General features: G+C 41.2%; 1 protein-coding gene across 1 annotated transcript in view; it reads left to right on the forward strand.

Moving 5' to 3' along the window:
- SLC4A4 (solute carrier family 4 member 4) overlaps window positions 1–25,728 on the forward strand; it is a 175,649-nt gene that overhangs the window by 63,676 nt on the left and 86,245 nt on the right. Inside the window, exon 4 of the mRNA XM_065736758.1 lies at window positions 19,661–19,796. Within this exon, the coding sequence (XP_065592830.1) occupies window positions 19,661–19,796 (136 nt within the window). The remainder of the gene's footprint in view (window positions 1–19,660; window positions 19,797–25,728) is intronic.

Genomic DNA, 25,728 nt, shown 5'->3' on the forward strand with positions numbered 1-25,728 from the left:
AGTTCAAATTAATGTGTGGAGTTGTCATCTGTACAAAACCACTACTCTGATGAATGCTGTGCGTGGAATATGCATGGGCTGACAGCTTAATTGTATTTTGTGTGAGGGATGGTAACCTGCGTTTGAAAACAGGAGCTGGCTGTGCTTCCTTCAATGTCGATGTATACATTGATCAACAGTGTAGTTACTGCAGAAAAGGACCAAGTCTTTTTGCTTTTCCTGTGAGAGGCTGTCAGTGAATTAGTTACTCTCACCCTAAAGCAGCGGGTGCTGGCATCTTTCCAGGTTTTGTCTCATCCTAACCTGAGCAGGGGCAGGACTCATGGCACCCCAGGTGCCTGCCCAGCACGCTGCAGGCTGGGGCAGCCCGCATGGTGTTACGTGATCGGGGTGCTGCCCTGCCGCTAGCACCAGGACGCAGGGGCTCTATTAATAGAGCTAAGAAGCAGATGATTCCTGGGGTTACATGAGTGCTGCTAGCTCTGGAGATTATAGGTAGGTGCTCTGGTACTAGGAAATCAATCCTGGGTCACGCGTGTGTTGGCAAGTGAGTTGGAACCTCAAATACTGCAGTCTTGAAATTGTCTTTAAGCTGAAAAGAAGTGTTAATGTGTAAACATCCACAACTGTGTTGGAGAGAGGTTGGTTTTCTGTGCAAGATGATGAAACTTTTTTCTGAGTAGCACAAAGCACACGTGGGCACTTGGAGTTTAGTTGCCATTTCTCAGTATTTTGTTAAATTCCTGGTGTGGGGGCCTGGGGATTAGCTGCTATTAATCAGGCACATGAGATATAAAGCCAGCACATCAGAAATTTGTTCCCATGGAGCTTGGTAGCCATGCTGTCAGTGCTGATAGTCTTAGAGTATGGTAACTGTGCTGCAAATCGTTATTTTTGCCACTTTTAGAGATGCTGTAATGGCATGAAAAAAAAGTCTGATGGAAAGGTTTTGAGAGGTCTGTGTTTAAGCATTTCTTTCTCATTAGGCTTTATCACAGCTGTAGGGTAGAAAAAGTGGATGCTGTCAGTTATTTTGACTTTTAAAGCCATTAATGATGACTTCTCAGAAAATTCTGTTATAAATTCACTAAGTGCTTCAATTTGCATAGTATAAATTTCAAGTTAATATTAAAAAAAGTAGGTTTACATTACTTCTTGGGAGAAGGGGGAGGAAGGGCAAGTGTCTGTTCAGAATTCAATAAAAGTTTTCAGAGAATCTAAGAAAAAATGTTGTAGCTGTGTTTCTGGAAACTAGATACTGCCTGTTCTACAACATGTTTGAAATTACTGTCAGGTGTTTTTGATTACCAGGTGCTTTTGTCTGCCAGGCAACATCACAGGTGGAAATCTGACTGAATTACCCACAAGCACAAGGTTTTTGAAAGTTCGTTTGCACATGTGCAGTAAAAGGGGTTTTGAATTCAGTGCCTGTGGCCTCTGAGTTCTTTGTCTTAAGACTGGATCTATGCTATGGATTCATCTGTACGTTTCCTGACCCCAGTCTGAACATAAAGAGCAGGAATTCAGCAGAACTGATGCTGAATGTCAGACAACTGTCATTATGGTCTTCATTCACATCACTGGGATATGAAGAGAGCATGGAACACAGCAATGAAGTGGAAGTAAGCTTTGGCTGAGCAGAAAAAGGCAGTCTGAGACTTTGCAGGTAAAAATCTGGGAGTGAGGAAGGTTGTACTCTAGATATTCATGACATAAGTGCTGTTGTTCTGAGTAATGAAAGGTGTTTCCTTGTTGTGTAATATCTGTGCTATGTGATTTTATTTTTTCTTCTGAAAGTTTTAGCCTCTAAATTTTGTGCTATGAGATGTTTCTGTGAAACATATACTTTTCCCCACGGTCTTGCATTGTGTTCCTGTAGTTGGGCTCAGAAGTGTAAATTTCTCATTTCTGGCTGTCTACTTTATTGAAAAGTGTACGTATTTGTCATTTAGAAACTTTTTTTGTTTTGTGCAAAGAAAGATGTGGGTCTATAAGTTAGTTGTTCTGCTCCTTGATTTAAAAGGGTGTACATTAGTGAATCTGATAGCATTTTTTCAAGATGAATATTACCCTTTCTAGCAAAAGAAAGTGTTTTTAATGTCCTGGGTTTGACTCCTTGAAATGCACTGTGATTTCAAGGGGGGTAGAAATTGGGTAAATCTGTCTGCTCCTCAAAAATCTCACAGATCTGCCTGTGGACTGTTTTGTATGCACTGACTCTACATAAAAGATTTTGGCCAGTGTTGCCAAGCAGAGGATGAGAAATTTCTGATTGAAAGAAAATGGCAAAACTTTTGGGCTTGCAAGTAGTCCTGCAGGTCTTTTAGCTCATCATGCAGCATAAACTTGCTAACTCAGGAGCTGTTGTTCTGAACAAGGGCGGTGTATGGTCTGATCCACTTCCCTTCCCCTCTCACTGCCTGTTGCCAGGTGGCTCAGATTTGCCCAGCCTGGATAGTAGTTTTATTGCTTTAGAACCAGCATACTTATTATTTCTGAGGTATCTCCCTTGTTGTAGGAGCTAACTAGTTGAGCTAAAGGTGCCTATCCTATACATTCAAGCGTTTTGGAAAGACTTTCACTTACAAGCAGCACCATTTTGTTAAAAATAATAATAATAATGGATGTGATTTATTGTATCTTAAACAGTTTCTCTGCGACACTCTACTTGAGAGAAAGGCCTCGGGAAGCCTTCAAAAGTCCTTATCTTTGAAGCTCAACTGTATGGTATTTTGTTGTGGATGGGGAGAATTTCTTCCTGACCAGGCTGTGACCTGAGGGTTTTATTCAGGAACCAGCCTTCTGTAGGACATTCTCCCTGCTTTTGCAGAAGTGTCTCATTCACTTAGTGCTTGCTAGCAGTGCTCATCTGACAGACTTTCCCAAACTGATCTGTGTGGCTGTAGTGTCAGAAGAGGCAGCTGCAGGATTTCGTATAGCACTTTCATAAACCTGAGTTGAAGAAAGACCTGGCTGCTTCATTTTCACATGCTCAAGGGGTCGCAGGTAACTAGATATTTTCCTTTGATAAAACTCCACTCATTCAAATCTCTTGAAGCCCTAAGCGTTAACAGTCTGAGCAATGTGCTGTTTATCACTGTTATTCTTTAGCTTTTCCTTCTGCCATCAGTGATGTTGAATATAAAGCTTTTCAACCTGTTGTATTCCTCCAGAGTCCCTTTGGAAAGGCCAGTGTAGCATATAATAGAAAACAATTTTAGGGTCACGTTTCACTGGGAATAACTTTGCAAGCGTGGCTTTAACTACCCCTATTACCATTCTGCTGAAAGGTTTGCTAAGAGTCTCTCTAGTTAGCTTACCTTACAGTGGTGTTGGACTTTGCTTGCTTCTGTAGGAAGTTAAGGTGAATTGTAGATTCAGGCACAGGCAGATGGATAGTTGGTTAGTTTGGCATTTCTAAGGCCATAATGTTGTTTTCTTCACCATCATCGCAGTTGTAATCTGTTGTTAATCCCTCAAGTCTGAACCTGTGACTTCCCAGAGGGCCTAAAACCTTTTCTTGATTTTGATTTGCAGCCCTATTATAGACAAATTAATGTACATGAGTGACAGCATGCCAGAGAGAGACAAGAAGAAAATGAGTAATTAACGTATATTGGGTATTACTGATTGCTTTTATGATTATCTGGATTTTAAGGTATTAGCTGGAAAAATAACTCCTAATCCCTTATTAAAGATAAAAGGCAAGTCATTAAAAGTAGAAGGTTGTTTTCAGTACTGAGAAGTCCTGGAAATATGTCTTGGCTCCAGCAGCAAACTAACCCTAAGAGCCTGTAATTCCAATGTTATTCAGCTTAGTTGTTCCCCTTGGTAAGAGAATTTCTGAAGTTTCCCATGTACTGGGAGGTAGAGGGGCTATGAGACAAAGCAACTCTTGTCACACGAACTGTGCATTTGGCACTGGAGCCTTTGAATATCTGCGTGGAGCCAGCCTTGCCCAGCTGCTGGGCCTTGAACTTTGGGCAGCATGCTCTGAGGTCACTGAGCACCCGGTGGGAGCTTCTGTGGCAGTGTTAACTCAGTTCCCAGTGCGTGTTTCCATCTCACATAAGAAGCTCCCATCACACTTCAGCTCCTTCCCGTTCTCCCTTCCTGACAGCAGAGCCCACCTTTTCCATCATAGCTGTGTCAGTGATTTTTACATCTGGGTGCTAAAATTTGCAGATTGCAAAGCCCAGCAGAGAGGAGGCAATGAATGGCTGCAGCACTGGGAGCATGGGAGCAAGGAAGTGTTAAATCTCGCAGAAGGGTGATGTTTCTGTGTTATTATTTTTAAATCCACCCAGAGTGTGTGCCTGTTCCTGGGGTTAGAAGGAAAGCAGCAGCACCCCTTGCTGACTTATTTTAATTAATGATTTGCAGGAAGTTGCCACACACAAAGTGTTGCTTGGTAATCCAGTCCTATAAAAAAAAGAAGAACAAAATAGATTTCTTATTTCTGGATAATGACATTTGAGCAACAGAAAAACAGGACAGTTTTTACTTTAATTCTTCGTTTTGAGTAGTTTCTTTTCAACACATGCACTTCTAATTTCAACAAATGGTTTAAAATGCAGGGAGACAAATGAAAAATAACATAACATTGAATGACTTTAAAAAGATCAGTAAAGTGATTTACATACATTTTCTGCAAGCAGTGCTCATGCCTGATTTGCCCTATTGCTAGCACCTGGCTTCTTTGTTTTTTTTTTAATGCTGAATTCCAGCTGTAGCTGTATTGCTGGGCGCAGGGGAGGCTGATTGTTTGTACCTGGAGATGGATTTAGAAGTTTTGGGCAGAGTTTGACTCTGTTCTTAGTTGGCTGAGGTCTATTTCCTGAATGCAGAGGCAGATGGTGAGTGTAGCTGTTTGGGGCTAGAAATTTTCTGGAGATAGTGTGTAAAGTGGCCTCTGCTATCTGTGTGTGCAGACAAAATCAGTTGGTGCAGACCATGTGAAAGTTTTCCAAGACCCCTTCCTGTGAACCCTGTTGTATTCACCCCCTGATTAAGGGTGCCTTGTCTTCAAGAGGTAAATATTTTTATGGAGTGCTTTGTTTCGAAATGTTGAGTATTCACCTTATGTAGCACGTGTGCCAAACACATTTGGTCTGTACTGTCTTCAGAGTTGTTAATGCTGAAGACTCGTGTCACGCTAAGGAGAAATTTGTCTTTCAGAAAATATGTACAGTCAATGAATTTGTGCCAAACTTTTGTTTAGGTTCTCTGGAGACAAAGTGTGTATTTCTGCAGTTTTGTGGTTCTTTTTTTTCCTGACTAGTCCTGAGGAACAGCAGGTGGAGTCAGGTCAGTAATACTGGGGCACCTCTTGGTGTTTCCTGAGAGCCTGAAGGGGTCCTGAAAACCATCCTTCATTGAATGTAGTATCTCCTGTGGGGATATATCTGGGAAAGGTCACTTCAATTTTTAATAATAATGTCTATACAAGAAATTTACATGATTTTTCTAATCCATTTTGAACCTGCGCCTCCTATCAATTTGGTTTAATTGCTCCTGATGTCTCTGTTTAGACTACTTCTCTATGTCTGTGCAGTAACCAGAATAATTTAGGTGTTTCATTTGGGGCCCGCGTTTTGGGGCTGCTGACACAGCCCTGTAATCATAACTCATTTTCCCTAAGAGCTAAGGAAGTTGGAGATAAGACACCAGATGAAAAGAAGCTGTGGAAACCCTGTCTATGGAAAAAGTCAGCATGTAAACTTACCAAGTTGGATGCATTTTTGTGCAAATGCTTCTAATGGACAAAGTTGTCTTTTTTTTTTTTTTTGCTACAATTTCTGAGCTCAACTTCCAGACCATGATGTCAAGACGATCATTAAAAGCAGCGTGGGGTTTCCAGTCACTTTTCATTACTAAAAGGTCTTCTGAAAGCCTGACAGACTGTTCCTGTTTGGGCAGCAGATGTGATAACTGGAGTGGAGATTAGCTATATGCGGTGTTCACTAATGAAATAGAATAAATGAGGTTGGAAGGCACCTATGGAGGTCATCTGGTCCAAATCCCATGCTCCAAGCAAGGACAGCTTGGTAATTACAGTATCAGTGTTGGTTTTTAAGTTGTGATATAATGTCCAAAATGCTGTTTATTAGATAAAAGTAAAGGTGAAATACAGCCCCCGAGAAACACAAACATATTTCTCCCAAGTTTTTCTGGTCTACTTGAGTGCAACTTGGCTGACCATGCTCAGTGCAGGAAATAGATAGCTGTCCTTGGGCTCTTCCTTGGTGTGTGTGTGTTCCAAAGTGATTTTTTTGTGTTGAGATGTGGCTTGAGTCTGCTCATATCAAGACATTTGGAAGTCTAGGTGCTTGATGTTGTTTGTCTTAGCTCTCCATATCCTTTCACTGTGTGGTAAAGTGATTTAGTATATGCCTGATGTGGAAAATGGCTTTGGTTTAAGCTGGGCCTTGTACCAAGATTAGGTCAGCCAAGTTGATTAGAGAGAGTGAGAGCCATGCCCGCTCAAAACTGCCCAAGGGCCAAAGCTCACACTGCTGTGTGTAGGCTTTGGTGCTCTGATCTGTGCTAGGCCTCAGGAGCTTGGCTTCCAGAGGAGCACTGTGTTTACTTTTCTGTACTTGTGGAAGAAAAGTTTAATTTTTTTTTTAGGTAATTTTCAGTTTCTTACTAGTGGTACAGGCGGATATAAATGAAAGGTATGTCTGTTTAGGTGGACTGTCAGTTAGGATTGTCACTGAAAAGAACAGATGTGAGGATTGTGAGTGATTTTTTTTTTCTTCTGTAGAACAGGCAGGGTATGCTCAACCTTACTCTAAAAGATGTCTTCCTCCGTACCTGTCAAACAGGGTTGTTGTACTGAAGTCCTGATCCAAATTGTACTACGAACCATAGGACTTTGGTCATTATTTTCTTCCCCATCCCTAATAGCCAAACAAAACTAAATAAAATTTGGAGAAAATGACTCACCATAGTCTTGTGCAGAAACGTGCATGGACAAGATGAGCTAGCCAGACTGTACCTCTCTGGGAAGCATCTCTTTGGATCCTCCTTGTGGTGTTTGCTCCATCTGTTTGGTCTCACAGCTTCTGTTAGGTTCTTCATGTCAAGTACAAGGAATTGCATCTTCTCTCCTTTCTCTTCTAGTTTCCTTTATGCCTCACATACATGTGTTATAAGCAGTGAAATCACTGAGTGAGTCCTGCTGGATCCTTCTTACAGGTAGAATAAAGCAGATGTGATTCTGTAAGAAGTAAAAACGCCATTCACTCCTGACTTGCCTACTTTGGGCTAACCATGGGGTTGACCATTAGGAAGGTCAGTGCTTATGCAAAAATTACCCTCCATGCGTTTTGCTAATTACAAGCAGCTGTTCTGTTCAGTCCAAGCCATCCTTAAACTGACCTCCTACTTGTTTTTTCCTCCCAACTGTCTAATAATTAACAAACTACTTAATGCACGACAAAAGACCAATTAACCCTAAAGCGTTTAGTGAACTACATGTAGATTAGTTGTAAAATGTTGCTGTAAACATTAAATGTTAGGCAATTACATAGTGCAATAATTGATACAGTTGCATTTAGGAGCTTAGAAGAGGGAAAAAAAGTGCTTGAGTTCAAAGAACTCTGGTAATAGTTTTTTGTTTTTAACTACAGTGGCCCCAGTCTGTATCGGTCCAAACATGCTGTGGCAACTCAGATTCGTTGCACTTTAGTGATGAAAGAAAAACAAAGGCAGGCTAACCTTGTGCACTTTTCACTTTTTGAAACCATAATGAGGGTGAATGGTGGTAGAAAACCTCCAAAGGGCAGTACCTGGCATCTAGGAAGAAATGGAAAACAGATAAAATAATTTACTTGTTTCTGGTGCAAAGGTGATATCCAGTGGTAAAGTGTGCTAGATTAGTTGGGTACCAGGTTGTGGTGATTTCACAGATTGATTATTATTTTCAGTTTCATGCTGTACAGGATGTTCCAGAACTTAATATAACTCGAGTGTTAGGCGGGGTCCTGTTCGGTGTGCGCACTGTGGATTTGGTCATTTACTGCTGGCGAGTTGGGCTGCATCTTCCCATTTCTACAGACACTTTTCATATCCAAACTGTCTCACATTTTGGCCTTTGAAAAAGTGTATTTCTGTTCACTTTACTCCATCAAGTTTCACACAAAGCTGTTTTTCTTTTCTGCAAAATCTTTAATCCTCTTAATTGGCTGCATTACTCCAAGGTGGTCCACTTGATCCATCAGTTCTCAAGCTCCTGCTGCTAATATTCTTAAATAATTCATTTTCCTTGTTTGTCTTACGTATTTGTTCTTCACCTTATTTGAATCTTTATTTCATGTTTGCTAGGTTTGCTTTGACCTAAGCTTACATGGGACTGAGATATTCCCAAATAGTAAGCTTTGCCAACTCACTCTGTGTATTTGTACAGCCTTATGGCTTTCCTAGCCTCTTTTAGTTGAAGTGTATTTCCATCTTGCTTGCTTAGAATTCTGTTAGTTGTCTTCAAATTCTCCAGATATCAAGTTTCTCCTCTTTCAGTGAAAAATGTTAGGTTTGTTTGAAGTAGCTTTCTCCTTCCTCAGTTTTATCATTGTCCTATTCCTGAGAGTATTCATCTTGATTACAGTACAGTCATTTACTGAAAGCTGACCTATGCTTAGTTTTGCTGTATAAATACATTAGTTATGAACTATTAATTTTCTTTGACACAATTCTACTGGTATAAATTTTAGTTGTATTCCATTTCCCAAAAAAAGGAAATTTTTTTACACCTTCATTTGATTGATGTAATTATAAAAATATGCTTAAAGTATATTTCTAACCACCTACTAACTAACTACCTTGCAGTGTAGGTGAGTCCTTAACAAACTCACTGAAGTTGTTAGCTTGCCCAAGTCGGTTTTTCTCCTTGTACTGTGAAGTTAGATGAGAATAGCTCTTTCCTCTTCTGTGCTGTAGATGCTGAGGTTAAAAAGATCTGGCCAGCTGACTTTCAGCTAAGGAATGGTATACACTGCTAGCCTGAAATTGTTGTCTGTTAACATTTCACTGCCTTTTTGTTTTTTTCTTTCCTTCTTTTTCTGAACTTTTCTTTCTTTCTGTTGTTTGTTTTATGCTGTTGACATTTGCTAAAATGCCTGCTGTGTGACACCCTGCCACTTTACCTCCCTTCCTCTCACGAATGAAAGATCACCCACCATTTTTAAGCTTATATATAATGGATCAAAAAAAGATCTATGTGCAGCCCTAGGCAGCAGTTAAGCTAATAAGGCAAACTAAATTTGCCAGTGCTTGAGCTACCAAGTAATGGAGCTTTGTAAGGAGGAATGGGTTTTGCTGAGCAGTAGGGCATAGCTGATGGTAAAGACTTTTGTGTAGCCCTTGTTGTGAAGCAACAAGCCTATTTGCTTCAAGCATAATCATGTTCTGTGGGTGGTTAGGGCTGATGTAGGAGCAGGGGGTAAGTCTGTGAAAGCCGAGACTGAAAAGGAGGCAGAAGTTTGAATGGTACTTGCTGTTTCAAGGGGAAACCAGCAAAGAGCAAGGACTGCAAAAACGTTACCAGGCTTTCAAGAACAAGTTAAATCTAGAGTTTCTTTCTGGGAAGCCAGTTGGAAGGAGTATATTGCTGGCAGCCTGGAGCCTCTCAGAGCCTGAAGTTAACGGTTGTTAATTTTTAAAGGCAGGAGTGAAAGTGGTTATTGTGTATCTCAATAGTCTTTCTTCTTCTGAAATAGCATTGCAAAAGACTTCTTCTGAGTTGTTTGGACAGTTGAGAGAAAAAGAAAATTCCTTCAGGGAAGCGATTTATTGACCAAAAGCTTCACTTTGGGGTGTAGGTTATGGTACTCTGACAGTTCTGTCAGGATGATTGTAACATTTCCAAGGGTGGTGGGTGAGGATGGGCTTCTTTGGAATTTAAAGGATGGAATAAAGGAAGTTGCCCGAAGTGCAGGTCTGAAAGATGGATCTTCCTTGTCTAACGTATTTTGCTGTGGCAAGGAAGTACATGGAAAGACAACACTGAAGCAAGAAAATAACTGGTTTTGTAACCATTCTGTGAGGCCAAATTCTGCTTCTCTGGAAGTCAATGAAAGCATTCTGTGAATTCTCATGCTGGCTTTGTAGCTTTTTAGGTAAGTGACTGTTAACCTTAAAGAGCCAGAAGGACAGTTTCTCACTGAATTAAGCTTTTCAGAAGGTAATGGAAAGTTAAAAAAAAAAACCCAAAACCAAAAACAAACAAACAAACAAACAAACAAAAAAAACAAAAAAAAAAAACAAACAAAAAAAACCCAACCTTTTTCAAAGCATCTCCAAGGAGGCTGGCACTTCATTCCTGCTGATTTTTCAATATGAGGTGGGCTCCTAAGTGCCAAAGTGATGTGGGATGGGGGTTACAGAATACACATCTTAATGTTTATTCTGTAGAGATCTGCATTTGTGAGAACAGCCAACAAATGGCAGTAATCTGTTGTGTGCAGGAAGATATGATCCTCCGCATCAACTACCAGCTCTGATGATGACTGGCTTTAATTAAGAAATGGTGAACATATATTGCTGTGTGTAACTTCACTTTCTGAGTTACATGCTGCAGTGCCTGTGATCCATGTGATTGTATATGGTTTGGATGTACTCTCGCTGGGTTGAAAACTGGACAGCTAGGCCCAGGGAATGGCGGTGAATGGAGTTAAATCAAGATGACATCCAGTCATGAGTGGTGTTCTCCAGGGGTCAGTATTGGGGCTGGCTCTGTTTAATAGCTTTATTGATGATCTGGACAGGGGTATCAAATGCACTCTCAGTAAGTTAGCAGATGACACCATTAGGAGGTAGTGTTGTTCTTGAGCTTAGACAAGCCCTTCAGAGGGATCTAGATAGGCTGGATTGATAGACCAAAGCTAATTCTATGATCTTCAAGTTGAACATTTCCAGGGATGGGGCGTCTGCAACATCTCTGGGCAGACGATTCTAGCACCTCACCACCCTCTCTGTGAAAAACTTCCCACGAGGACCTCAAAATGGCAGAATGGAGAGGGACAGTCACCTTCCTTGCTCTGCTGCCACCTCTCTTTTGATGTTGGCCTTCTGGGCTGAAGGATTTTCAAACCTTAATGATTCTCTGATTCTATTCAAGCCAAGCAAGAGAGCACTATTAATTACTGCTCAAAACTGTGCCTACTGATGAATGCTGACTCACGTGATTTATACCTGTGAGGACTGAAATCAGTCAGGTGGGACTAAATTGTTGATATCTATTACGTAAATAATGGCCTGGTGCACAGAGCACTGGAAAAATCAAGTCTAGTTTGTCTCCTCTTTCCCTAAGCAGTAACTTCTGCTCTTAAGCTTCACAGCCAGCAAGAATGGCATCTCCTTGCTACACCACACTGGAAACAAGGCAGATTATGATATGGAACAGCCTGCAAAACCCTCTTGGTGCATGGAAATTTCTCTTATACACCAGTAGATCTCCCGCAGTGGCTGTAAGGAATATTAACGTCCTTCTTCCTCTGTGCCTGAAGTGGATGAAGTATTTGGCAACAATTTATGCAGAGAGGGAAGAACTGAGAGTTGAAAGCAAAAAGTGCCAGAGACATTCAGTACTCTTTGAAATACTGGCTGGCAACAGAGATCAACTCAATTTCAACTGGAAACGCTGCTGAAAAACACATGAAATGAGGGGGCTTGATACACACAAAAGTCGTAGGAATAAAAAACAAAGATTTTCATGTGCTTGCACTTAGCCTTCTTCCTCTGCCTCACTGAAGAAGGCTTCTGGAAGTGCTGAAATGGTCAGAGCTGATGTCGAGATTGATTGAACTGGACAAACAGACAACGATGAAATCCTGTTGTGAGAAGAGCTTAATAGGCATAAAATTGTCTATTGCAGCCGGAGGGTTGGTTTTACAGCACAGAGAGGGAAAGGAAGGGTGACTGTTTCTTCTTGTCACTGCTTAGAAGCTTAAATTCAGAAAGAGAATCTGGAGCTGTTATGGCTGTATCCTTACAAAGGTTACTGCATCCTCATCATCACTTACCTAACAAAAGGGGTGCAGGTAAATGTCCAATGGTAAATTTAAAAATTAATTGTTTGACAGGACTTCTGCAACTGTTGGAAGGGAATGACAGTGCTAAGGGACTGCATCTCATCAAAATAGCTTTAAAAATATTTTTGAAGAGGGCTGCACCTTGTTGAGAAAGGAAACACTACTTCTTTTACTCGACAAGTGAACAGGACTTTTCTCATGTGCTAGCTTACACTGAGTAGTTGGTCTGTGTGCAAGTTGTGCTATTATTAATGCCAGTGGAAGTGTTGGGGGAGCTGCATATGATTGTTAATGTGATTAATGACATATTTGAGGTACTAGAATGGGACCTTAGCAGGACTACATGGAGTTAAAACAACACATACAACAGACTGTAAAAGTTGTACAGTTTTAAAAAGGAAAACAAAGAAAAGCCAAAGAAAAATAGTGAGAATTAGGAAGCAATTTTTGAACTTTGCTATATATGGCAGCCACTGTGCTGCTAAATTGTTTAACTGGCGACTTCACTGTTATTTGAGTCCAAGGGAAGTGTGATTCCAGGCAGCATCCCATATCTGTATGACAGTGGGAATCATTACAAAGCTCAGGAAAAAAGCCAGGCTTTCTCTATATGTGGCTTTTTCTTTATTAAATTCTTTTGGCTGTTGCTCAGTAATAGCTTCTTAAGAATGTGCTGCTGTAGCAGTTTTACCCAGCTTCAAGTAAGATGCCTAACCTCTAGGACAAGCCAAAATAGACTTTTGTGATCCATGCTTCGTAATGAATTGCTTGTTCTATATATATGGTTTTTAACTCCAGCACTATATAAGCAGGATGGTCCATTACTGTATCCTGTAACCTGTACAGGCACATGGGCTGGCTGTTCACTAAAAGGAAGCGTCGTTGCCTTTCATGTAATGAAAAATGGCACTAGGCGAATCTAGAAAATGATAACAAGCAAATAATAATATATTTTTTTCCTTGAGCAGTTAAGCAACTGCAGGGCTGTTTCTAGACCAGTGCATCGTGCACATGGAGAACTGTACAGTATGCGTGCATCTGATCTGCACCTTAAAATCACTGGAACCTTCTGAGAGTTTGAGTGAGCAAAGACTGAAGTGGTTAATTTAATAAGTATTTGGCCTGGCTTACCTTGCTGATCGTGTACCTGTGAAATGCTGATAATATTGCATTCTATTATGAATATGCTACTGATGTGTTGTGTTGCTGTTGTTTTTGTTATTGCAGCAGAAAAAAGCTAACACCAGTTTTGGAAAACAGTTGCTTCTGGAATAATGAAATTGAATAATACTGGGAAAGGTTCCTAGATTAGCAGCATGGCATGCAACAATCTCTCCATTGTAACTGTGTTCAGAATTAGTGGTGTTTCTTCTTTTTTTATGGAGTGCTTTTTATGTTGGATCGCTTGTCCAATTGCTCACCTTGTCTGCTTGTCTTTGTTATGAATGAGTTGAGTTAGGATGTTTTTGGAAGAATGGTCTTTTCTGTGCCTTTGTATTTCCTTGTAAAGTTTCAGGAAAATATCCAAGGCTTAAGTTCTGAATGTTAACCCAACAGCACTGAAGATGAAGACAACTGAGTGCTCAGCGAATCATAGTGTAAAGGCTGCCATTCTTCTGGCAGTTGAGTGAATATGTTATTAGTAAGCATTCGACTAATACTGATGATCTTTGGTAGATCAGAGACTTAAGGTGTTCCACATGCTGCAGAGTAGCTTACAATAGAACGTGTGCTATCATGCAGCATAAGAGATCAACAAAAGTGGATTATTCAAGAGGCAGTCAGTGCTATTCTTTTTTTGTTGGCCCAAGGGATGCTGGACATTTGCTTCAGAATGGATCAAGAAACTTGAATATCATTCTCCAGTTTTGCTGCCTGTAGTAGTGAGCAGGATGAGTGCTCTGCACAGGCTGCTGAGGTCTTGCTACAGGCAAGTCTGATCTGCCATATTGCCAGGCAGCTCTGTGGAAGGTCAAAAAGTAATAATTTTTCTCTGTAAGAAGAGAACTTGCTAACATTGGCTTACAGTGTTTGTTTGGAGTTGATTACCCAGAGATGCATTCTGAGGAAGACCAATGTGTCATCACTGAGGAGTGTCTTAAGGTGAAGGCATTTCTGTGCAGCAGATCCCACGTATCTGAATGGGGTTGACTTCTGCAGTGGTGTCTGAGAATTCTGTCACCTGTGAGAGCACCTGAGGAATTAGGAATTCAACACTGTCCTGTGCAGCGGAGCTACCTTCCGTATACGAATCAGGCCAGGAAGATGGAAGGCAAAAATGTTGTTGTGGAATCAAGATAACACGAATTCTGGTCTTATCAGTCAGGTTTTAATTGTGTTGGTCCAGGTTTTACTGCTGCTTCTGTTTACATCCCTCTTGTGAAAGGTGGTCAAGGGAAGGTAGTAAGTGTCTGCAGTCTGCGTTACCGCTGGAAGTGCGCAAAGGGAGAACCAGAATTCAGGGAGCCATGTTTTCGTTTTATTTTATTCTCCATTCTTTAGGAGTAGCTTACAACTGTCTTTGTGCAGTGTTCTGTGCTTGTGTTTCACTTCTTGTTACCTCTGCTAGGCAGGAAGCTTGTAGGGAAAGCACTGTGCTGGGGAAGTAGAGCAAAAAGGAGAAAAACTTCTGCATAGAGTGAGCTGTGGCAGTTGCTGGGCTGGAAAGCTGCTAATGTACTTGAGCAGAAAATCAAGTGGCTGTGGTGGTCAGTGTTATGCAGTTTGTGAAAACTGCCTGGTGTCTTGTTCTCTTTAGTAATGCTGGCTAAAGCATGGGGGGTTTTGTCATCTTTCTTAGTGGCAGTTGACTCCCTAACAGTTCTTGAAATGTGTGCAAGCGTTTAAACTCCAGGCCAGGTCTATGTAAGAGCACTCAGGAATGTGAATGGGAGCTGATCAAAGGTATAAATCCTCAGGGAAAAGATTGAGTGGCATGAGGTCTTGTATAGACATTAACGTGCAGAATTAAAGTTGTTTAATGTTAATTGATTCATTTTGGAAGCAAGGTCAGGTAAATGAGCAAGAAAACCACTTTAAATCTGATAAAAGCTTCTGCCACAGATATTAACTCCACTACTCGCTCTGACTTCAGACTGATCTGAACTGACTTCTGTCTGACTGAGTGCAGCCCTGGAGTTAATATGAGGGTAATCATGTCCTGTTTTAATAGTGTTTGGAAAGCATGTTTTACAAATAGCCTGTTTGATAACGCTACTTCAGGCTTTGAGGAGAGATTTATGGCAGGTCTCTTGGGGTTTTTGTAGCTGCTGCTGTACTTCGAAGTGATGGAGTTGTCTTAGATAGGCTCTTCAGGGTTAGTGGAGGAAGCAGTTGGATGAGGTGCAGGTCAGAATGGTATTCAGAGACACTGCTGTTGAAAACAAAGGGAAAAAATACTTGCAGAAAGCAGTAATTGTTGGTTTGAGAAGGACCATTTCAGTTGGACTTCCTCACAAATGAGTGCTTTCCAGTTCAAAGGAGGCCTTTCACACTTGGAGGCAGGATTGCAACTGACTTCTTAGCAGTTGTCTTATGCCCACTGTGAGCAAGGCCCCTGGCACTGGAGCATGAGTGGACTTCAGGACACATGCTGCTGTTGTGAGGCCCCCAGTCGTTTGACGAGAAACAGGGAGCCCTGTGGGTAGCCAGCGTGCCTGGTTCCCTAGCTGGGCAGTGAGGGAGGGCTCCCACAACAGCTAGCAGTGGCACATGTGGCCTTTTTTTGGAACTGTCATGCTAGGATGTCTCTCTCTGTGTTTCTCCCTGAGATTTCTCCTGTGTTGATGGAAATTGATTTTGCCTTTGGGAACCTGAGGGTATAAATTGTACTCGTAATTGGCCTGAGCTGAACTAAGAAACTGCTGATGTGTTCATTCTCTTCAGTGAGTGATTTGTTGTATAAGCCACTTCATGGACTGCTTCTTACTGAGCATGAGGGAAGGGAAAAGGGGAAGCTAGGAGGTGCCACTATTGTATGTCACGACCTGTATTTAACTGTCTCTTTGGAGTGTTCTGCCATCTTCATCTGCAGCTTAGTTCCTCTTCAGGGAAAAATATCCTAACCATCCGAATCTGTGGATTATCGTTTTCTCCAATACTTTTGTCTGTTATCTTCCAGTTGTTTCTTGAATGAGACTGCAATAAAAAGAACACTGAAAAGACCTCTGGGCAGCTACCGGAGCTGATTTCAGCAGCTCCCAGGCTGGCTGGGTTGGGTGGGTGGAAGTGAAGGTGATGGTCAAGGCCTGGCGAGGCCAGTGCTCAAAGGTCGGGCAAGAGGGGGGAGGTATGCAGGGTTCACTCTCCAGGGTAATTGCTCTCCAGCTTTAAGCCTGATACTCAGCTGTCCACGCGGTGCTTAGCACACAGTGTTCACTGGGGAGATTAGGATGAAAATATGTTCTCCTTGCTAAAGAGCACATAAACAACCCATAAACGGCCCATTAACCTACAAAATTGCAATAAAGACCATGTGGTAAAGCAAAGCAGTAGGAGACCTGTGACCCAGCAAGTTCCGTAATTGGATTTTGAACCTTATCTTTTGTGCAAAAAGCAGCTAATCTGAAATTAGGAAAAACAAAAGAAAGAGGGAAAGAAAGAAGGGTAGACTTGAGATGCACCAGTGAGAGCATTTCTGCAATTCATTTTAGGATACAGTCCAATGGAATTGCCATGTTATGGGGTTAGACGTCAGAGTAACATTTCCAAGTAATACAACTCACTTCAAAATGAGTGAAACAAAATTTTTGTTGTTGGCAGCAACCTTTAGCAGTTCTAGAAGCTCCTCTTGCTGGCTGCTGAATGCACCAGCCACTCGCTGTGCTCCAAGTTGCTTTTTGAAGCTGTAAGATGTAAATCTATTTTATGGCTTTTCTGGCTGTGATATTTAAGCTCTGTGAAGAATTGAAGAAGTGTACTGAGAGTGCGAATAGAAAGTTGATGGAATATGTATCTTCTGGGTACTGTGCCAGCAGCACACCATCAGCAAGAAAGGAGGCTTCACCTGCCTGCACCCCTTCCATCCCTGTGGAACCGTCGAACAGCAGGAGAATAGCAGCTGCTTCCTTGGGTTGTTCTGTAGCTAAATGGAAAGCGTTTAATGGAAAGGAAAAAACATGTAGCAGAAGTATGCAAGTCCATGTTGTTAGCAGTTTCATGTTCTTTTGGACAGCTTTGTGGAGGGTGTGCGTATCTGTGTGCATGCTCATGTCTGAAGCATTTCAGAAATGGGGAAAAACAATGTTGTTGCATTATAAGCAATCCACTGGTACGCTGGTATTTAAATAACTTAGCTGAAACTTTGGACTCTGTTTTAGAAGGTATTTTCCATTAGTACACATAGTGAGGTATCTCTACCCTGAAATGTGTGGTTTGAGTAGAACAGGAGAGAAGCAGTGTGAAGCCAAGGCACTGAGTGGAGAAGTGGTTTTGCAGAAGCCAAGGTGATGTGACAGTGCAGAGCTTGAGACCTGCCTTCTGGTGCTCATATACATTGATTTCAGCCCACAATCCTGGCACCACTGGTTTATTTGAGCTGGCTGTATGAAGACAAGCTCAACTGTGATGCCTGATTGGGTTTTTAGAATAGGAAGATCTTAATTATTTATAGTAATGTTGATTTCAAATTTGTTTTAGATGCAGTTTTTTAGTCCAAATTGCTTTTATAATTGCAAGTACGATTTTCATGCATAAGGTTATGTGTTTGCAGGTATTTTTGAATGTTATGCAAAGAGCATCTGTTCTACCCAAGATGAGTAATTAAATACTAATTGTGCACATGATAGGTCCTGAGAAACATATCTGAAAAAAGAAAAAAAGTTTGTCAGAGCTAGCGCTTGTGTAAAGAGTGCTAATTACCAAAGCAATTAATGTGTACTTTCCAAGAATCTATAGTTGGGCTGTGCTGCCTCTCTGGCACCTGTCCCATGAGGCCACAGGCTGGATGGAGATGGAGAGTGGTAAATGGATCTAGCTTGCAACCAGGCCTCTAATTCCTGTAGGTGTTTTAGGGCAAACCTTAGATTGTTAAACTTCTTATTTTTAGATGTATATTGCTTTCAGAAGTAAGCTTGGTCTTCTGTCACATTTCAGGAGCGTTCTGAACAGCTTGAGCAAAAACTACAATTGGCTCCCAAGCTTTGGGGGAAAAGTATTCCCTTTGGTGAAGTTTATTCCTACTGCTGTATTACTGTTATTAGCAGCATTAAAACCAGTGGCGAAAAAAGAAACAAAAACATCAGAGTACAAAAATAATACAAGTTTGTTATATTGACTGTCAGTGTACTTCCAATTGAAAAAAGGCTTTTTATTGTGAAAGCATCATCACCCTAACTGGTGAAATAATGCTTTTGCATCAACTCGTGCATAATAATTTAAGGAAAAAACTATGAAAGGTTGTTTTTTGTTTTTTTTTTAAAGGTTTTATTATTATGCATGTGTGTATAAAAAGAAGATACACATACACAAGTATGTGACAAAACAGGAAAGGGTATGTTTCTTTCTGGTTCATTTTTCACATTACACACTGAGTCTTTGTTTACTCTTGAAGAATCAGTGGTGACTGGACAACTGGTGTAATTAATTATATTGCAACAGACAGACAGCTGATCTTTTGAAAAGAAAGAGTTTTTAGCAGAGCTGTTCAAAGTTCATAGTCTGCTGTTTCACTCTAATGCTAATAAACATTCAGAAAGATGTCTGTCTTAAAATTTCACAGTATCATTCCTGCATTTTTAAGTGATATGATAAGAAGAAAGCTGCAGACCCCCAAGAAGTCCTCCAGCTCTCAGTGCATATGCTTCAGGTGCACTTTGGTCTTCGCATGCATCCAGCCATGTTTTCAGTTGTTCGAGTTGTCTGTTTCTTACCTGGAAACGGGCTTTTGCTAATTTTTCTTTACTACAGACATAGACTAGTTTCACTTGCGCTACCAGAAGAGCATGTGTTGGCTATAGTTTCTTTTGCCTAAATGGGCACTCTGTTCCTAGTGGTACAGTTGGTTTTTTTTTCAGTGCATTGGTGCCTGACTAAATGCATTCAGTCACATTCTTCGTGTATAGATGGGACAAACTTTCTGTTAAATATTCCTGTGTTTTCTAGCAATAGGTTTGGGAAGGTTATGGCTTGCCTTGCAGGCCAATGACAGCGTGAGCTGGGCTGGCAGGGAGGGGAAAGCCAGCTATGGGATGCTGCCCCAATAAGTCCCGAAACAGTTTGGCTGAAACTGGTTTTACGTCATATAAAAAAGGGGGCTGAGGATCTCAGCTGATCAGAGTACTAAAGGTCCTTGGGCACGCACCATAGAGCATATTGGTTTTGAGCTTGATAGCTCTTTTTTTACAAGGGCTGCAAATTGCTGTAACATAGTTAAGGACTGTAGAAAGAGGCAAGTTTTCCTGAACTTTACTCCCAGCTTGAAGTTTTAAGAAGTAAGTGAGAGGCAAGGAAGGGAAGAGAGGGTGATACACAGACCCTCACTCGCACCCCACTGTCCATGAGTAGGATGTCAAACGGAAAAGACGGCTTGGAGAAACAACTGAATGGCTTTGGGGAGAAGGGGAAGGAGAGGAGCCGCACATCTCTGGTCATCTCTCAGGCTGTTAACCGCAGTATTTTCACCTCTGCAGTCTCCCCTGCTGCTGAACGCGTCCGCTTCATTCTGGGAGAGGAAGATGACAGCCCAGCACCCCCACAGCTTTTCACGGAGCTGGATGAGCTTCTGGCCGTTGATGGACAAGAAATGGAATGGAAGGAGACTGCAAGGTGGGTTTTTTTTTTCCTTTACCTCAGAAACCTCATGGGAAATTCCTCTTTAGGAATTCTTCACTGGTAGTAATGTCCATGCTACAGGATGGCTTGAGAAATCTACAGGAAAGATCCCTTATGGGTAAAATTACCTGTCTTGGATAAATAAGAATTCAATAATTTGATTAAATATGAATTTAAAACCAAGTCTAGAACAATTGGAGTGCTAGACTTATTTGAATGGGTTGTACATGGAGAGTCGAAATCCATACTGACTTACCCAGTGCACTGCAAACAGTGGTAATACTATGGCAAGAATAAAACATCTGTAGATGTATTGAAACTTTAATTCTGTTACTCAAAAGTAGATCTGAGCCTGGCTCCACCACACAGCACAAGTTGGAACATTTTTACTCTGCCAGTGATGAAAAATTCATTTTAAATATGTGAAAGATCCTGAAGATTTTTTCTTCTGATGAAATCATTCAGGATGTGTGTTAAGTTCTGGTTTGAATTGCCTACTTTGAGGTTTTTGGCCAAATTCTCTTCCTGTTTCTTTAGTAGTGCTAGTTTGGGACTGGAACGGTTTATTATGCTGTGTTTGATGCAGGTTACCTATAGCTTTTTTCTGAGCAATGCAGAAGGAACCATTGGATAGAATTCAGGATCTAAAGGCTGCTGTTTATCTCTCCTAGCCTTGTGATGTAAAATTTTTTTTTCTACAGTGAAAATATTTTTGTTGGTCTTGCCCTGAAAGGTAAGCTCTTAACTGCAGTTGCTGTCAAGGCCTGAAAGCTTTCCCTAGAAAGAGGTTCTTAACTAGCTGGTGAGCAGCCCAGGGCTTTACCTTTCCTATTCCCCTCTTAGCTCTGGGCTTTTCATTTTCCTTTATTGTGGCTCTGCTAAGCCCTTTCACCACCTTCCAGTCTTTAGGGGCCCCTGCTGTGTTTAGAGGTAGTCCATCTTGTTTGGCTACCTTAATCTTTACCTGATGAACTGCTCCGCCACCTACCCCTTTACCCCCTTATCTTTATTTTTACTTCTCAGTCACTTGCAGAGCCTATTTAAAGACTTTTCACCTTTTACCCTTCAATTCCTTTCTTATTGGTCATCCTTTTCTCCCTTTATTGCTTTTCTTGCCCTCTTATCATTAGTTCAGTGCTTGCATTTTGTCATGTGTACCACCCACCTCTGTACAGATCTTTAAGAAGGGATTTTAGTGACAATTTGTTTAGGCTGTTTTGTGCTTCAGACCTTAATGATGCTCTTCATATTGAGCACTATATTTGGTTTCTTATATTAATCCTGAGAGCTCTATTTTCATCAAATCCACAAATACTAGCTATCAGGAGAAAGGTACCCTACGTCCTGCATGACAGATGACAGATTGTATGTCTTGAGAGCCATCTGCTTCTGGATTCCAAGAAACTTATAGAGGAATATTTTGATGCTCTTTTACCATCAGATGTAGGTGGAGAAAAAGAGGGTTTTTTTTCTTCTCTGGAAACGCTCACACATTTTGTGTTTTCATACATGTTCAGTAGGAGTGCTAATTGGAGCTGTACATACAATTCTTTGTAACAATACACATGTATATGACATACTTGAAGAGGAGGTGCCGTGTTCAAGCACAGTGTAGTTTCTAACCTTGGCGAACTTCCTGTTGCGTGTGTTAGTTTGTTGATGGTGATCTTTCATGGTGCATGATTGTTCAGGATTTTTCTGTATTTTCCTAAAATGACTTAATTGTGCAAAGTCAAACCTGCTGAAAGCTACTGTGTGTCTCTGCTGCAGGACATACCAGCTGGAACTGGCAATCTCTGCTTCAGCAGGTACAGGAGCTGCCTGCTCTGCAACTCACTGGAGCTGCTGGGTCTGACTTGAATGATGGTAGAAGCTATCAAGAGAGAGAAGTATTTGTATCAGCAGAGTTTAGCAGGTGGTACTGTGCCTTCTGGAGGGATTTTAGTCAGCTGAAAAACAACAGTGTATGTCTTGGAAAATTTATATCAGGAACCTTCAAGATACTGACTAGAAGATGCTTCTAGAAGAGGTTCTTTGTTGTTTTGGCTCTTTATTCACATGAGTTTAGCAGTTTGTGCTCCAGTCCTGGTATAAAAAGGCTACAGTTCCTCCCTGTGCACATTTCTGGTAGTAGTTAAGCTTAGGGCTTGAGGATGTCCTATTCCTTTTCATGGTCTTGTCTGTTAGCAGTGGTATCTAGCCATGGTTAACAATAAAGAAACGTCTTGGAAAAACATCCTCAGTGATGTTGATGGTGTTCCTTAACACAGCCCTGTGTTAAACGCATTAAAAATAGAGCCGTAAAAGGGAAGGTTTATTGTTGTTGAAGGTAACCTGAAGGTTTGGGTCGCTAGGTACTCCTTGTTGGTCTTTTTTTGTGCTTATCCATCCACACCAAGTAAATCGATTACAAGTTCTTGCACCAGTGTGTGTATGCTGCATTTTACTGATAGCTAAAGGATACTGTGCAAGCTATTAAAAGGGAGAGGCTTGAAACTTCTGGAGGCCACCATCTATTTTTAGGTGCAGTTCAGTACGTTTGGGAACCAAGATGTGTGTACCATGGCAGAGATTGTCATTCTACAGGGCAGGGAGATGGGAGGAAGATCATAAGATGCCAGTGAAAAGGAATGAAAGATATGTGAGGTGGTGGATAGGCATTTTAAATGTTCAATTATGGTAGGTTTCTTTATGTAACCTATCTCAGGCAGCACATTTACATCCTTCACCTCTTTTCCCGTTATAATATTTACATGCTTTTTATTTTAGAGCCTTAAAAATAAGGAAGATGGTTTCTATGTACTGGTTAGCAGATATAATAGCTGCCTTTACAATATGTGCACTAAACATACTGACGACTCCCAGAGGTGCATTTGAAGAGTAAGAGGTTACTCTGGAGGCAGCCAAGTGCACCGATGGCAGGCTTTTCTCACCAGTCTTTGCCCTTTGGAGCCAGTGATGACCAATATGTTCCAGATTTCAGAAGTCCACAGTGCCAACTTTGCTGGAGTCAACAGTTTATTTTCTAAGGTCCAAGAGTCATAGCACAACATGGATGTTATTTGTTACATTGTACTTTTTCCTCTAAGGTGGTCACTAGAATTTTCTTCTAGCTTTTGCCCTGAAACAACATGCTGCCATTATCGTGCAGACAGCATTGCCTACAACGCTTGAGAAGCTCTGTTCTGAGATGTATGCATTTCAAATTATACAATTATTTTGTCATTTCCACTCTCCTCCACCTTCTTTTAGTTGTTTATTTCTGGTAGCACGTAGTGTCCTACTTTGTCCTAGATTTTTGATGATGCTTCTATGCCCTGGCTCGAGAGTACGGTTTTTGCCGTAACATACATGTATGGTATGCAAAGTGTTGAATGTATGCCACAGCATGTTTAGCCTTATTTCCTAAACATTATCGGCTGTTCATGGTGTATCCTCAAATCTCTATCGAAGAGAAGGGATGAAGGGAGTAACTGATTTAATTGTACAGTAGCACTGTTTCTTCTGGTACCTTCTTTCTGGTTAAGAAAATGTTGCAGCAGGAGTGAATCTTTCAGCGATTTCTCCTGGTGTAATGAGGAGTGACCACATTGTTCAATGTCCTTAAAGCCACGTTTGCCTTCAGAGTGGCACCTTTGGCTCCTTGGAGGTGGCTTGAACTGTCTTTGTTTCAGGTTTGTCTCACTTTTATCTCTTTAGCTGTAATCTGCGAACAAAATAGCACACCAGATTGGTTTGGTTCAAACTGAAGGTGCCCGCTTGCTTGTAAACCCATGCTTTGCCTTGCATGCTCCTTGGTAAACCGGAGTATTTATTCCCCACAACACACTTTACCTAACTAAAAACAAATTTTATCTTTAGTTTATTTTTTATTATATGTGTGCAGGACCATGTGGAAAATATCGCTTAAATAAGTACTCTCGTGTGTGTGCATCAGGACTTCAGAGGGGACTTGAGAACGAGGTGATCAAAGCTATTTTGGGCCATTTGGAGAGCATCTCACAGTCAATATTCAGTGAAGTGGATGGGCGTGGATTCTCCCTAGGAAATAGTTATTCCATGCTTTGTAACATGATGGAAGAACCGAGTGACTCTAGTAAATATAGTAGGTGCAGGTCCAACAGACTTGAAGTTCTGTGTTATAATGAGAAAAGTATACAGAAAAAAAATATTGATTATTGTGCATTACACACTTTCACCGAAAGTACAAACCCTTTATAATTTGCAGCCTTTGTTGCTGGGTGAAGAGCATCTTACAGCACTAGGCTTGGTCTACCCACGCAACTGTACATATGCGTACAGAACGCACTGTCTGAACTCCACAGATGTGCAGATTCCCCAGTCCCTTTGCTTTCCTAGCAAACACTTAAATGAACAGAATGGAACCTCCTTATTCCTCTGAGATTAAATTCAGTCTCATTGCTTGGGTTAAAATGTGGCTTTTTAAAAACAAAGTCTCAGAAGATATTATTGCAGTTGAAAAGCATAATTGATTAATACTCAAATACATTTTTCAGGATTAAATATAATTTCACTTGGTGTTAATAATATTCTCTTGATCTGCTTTGTGAACTTCCTTACCCTTAAGTGTATGGTTTTTTTTTGTTTGTTTATTTTTTGCCTTAATAATCCCCTTGTATGAATCACTGGAATTTCATTTAGCCAAATATATTAAAATAGTATCTCAGGACAGGATTAGAACACCTTCTGCTTTGCAATTTGGTTACATTAAAGCACTTCCCTTTCTCCTGCACTCTGTGCTTGCTGTGAAGCTATAGCTAGGTGCTGCAATAAAGGAAGAAGCCCCTGGCATCTCTTCCCTTTTTTAGGTAGGGATACAGGGGTAATGTTCATCTCTGTGTCCCACAGGGCTGTATGTGCAGGTCCCAGCTGGCCTCCTGTACAAACATCTTTCTGTCAGTGGCAGGAGCCTGGAGCAGCAGCACGACATGCTCCACCTGACTGCTTCTGCCACGGGGCTTGGGGCACAAACCCTGGGCTAGGCTCCTTCTTGCCTACAGTGATAACATGGGTTTAGGTGTGTAAAGAGTATTTTGTACAGAGCAGTATTTAACCTATTTAACCTTTGCTTTAATCTTCAGCTAGAGAGATGAACTTTTTGTTTTTTCAGCCCTACTTTGTTAAATCATTAAACAGTGGAGAGCAAACAGAGGGAAACAACAAAACCCTTAATCTCTGTCTTTTCTATTTGTGGTTTACTCGTTTGCTTCAGAGCATCTTCAGATCTACTTGGGATGTGCTTCTCTCCCCTTCTCTTTGCCTTGTGCCAGCCTGCTCCTGTTAGTTCTTTTCAGTGCTCCCGACTGGTGGCTGAGCTGCTGAGTCTTGATCTGTGCCCTTATGCTTTTCCTCTGCTTGTATGCTTGAAAGTGACCTGAGTCTGATCCAGGGGAGCTGTGGCAAGGATTATGGGCAGTTCGAAGTAGAGGAATATAAAAGCTGAGACTTCTTTCCTGATATTTCTGCCTTAGTGTTCTCTGTGGTTTCCTCACACTTTTCCTGCTCTGACTTTACTCAGTTCCTTAAACTGGTGAGGAATTTTTCAGCTTGTATTGAGTAGATTTGAATACTCAAATGCAAGTCACTCTTTTTCCAGAAATGATTTTTTTTTTCCATCTTCTCCAGCATCCCTGGCTACTTCAGAGCAGTTATTAAGCATGAATTTAATTATCTGGACCTGATGAAGCAATGGTAGAGATTTACTTGGCGTGATGCGGAGTATTGGGTTAGGTCATGGGTGTCTGTGGGTTGGACGTGCTTTGGGCTAGGTGTTGGGTGTGCAGCCCAGGGAGTAAAGCAGGTGCGCACACAGTGTTGAAATTGCCTCTATGTTCTTGACCTGGAGAAAACAGGTGGTAAACTGTGTTAGTTTAAGTCTTGGTGAAAGCTATTAAGGATGACATGT

Source organism: Cyrtonyx montezumae, unplaced genomic scaffold (genome assembly GCF_038088225.1).
Source record: "Cyrtonyx montezumae isolate F1298 unplaced genomic scaffold, pur_monq_1.0 scaffold_2, whole genome shotgun sequence".
Taxonomy (NCBI): Eukaryota; Metazoa; Chordata; class Aves; order Galliformes; family Odontophoridae; genus Cyrtonyx; species Cyrtonyx montezumae.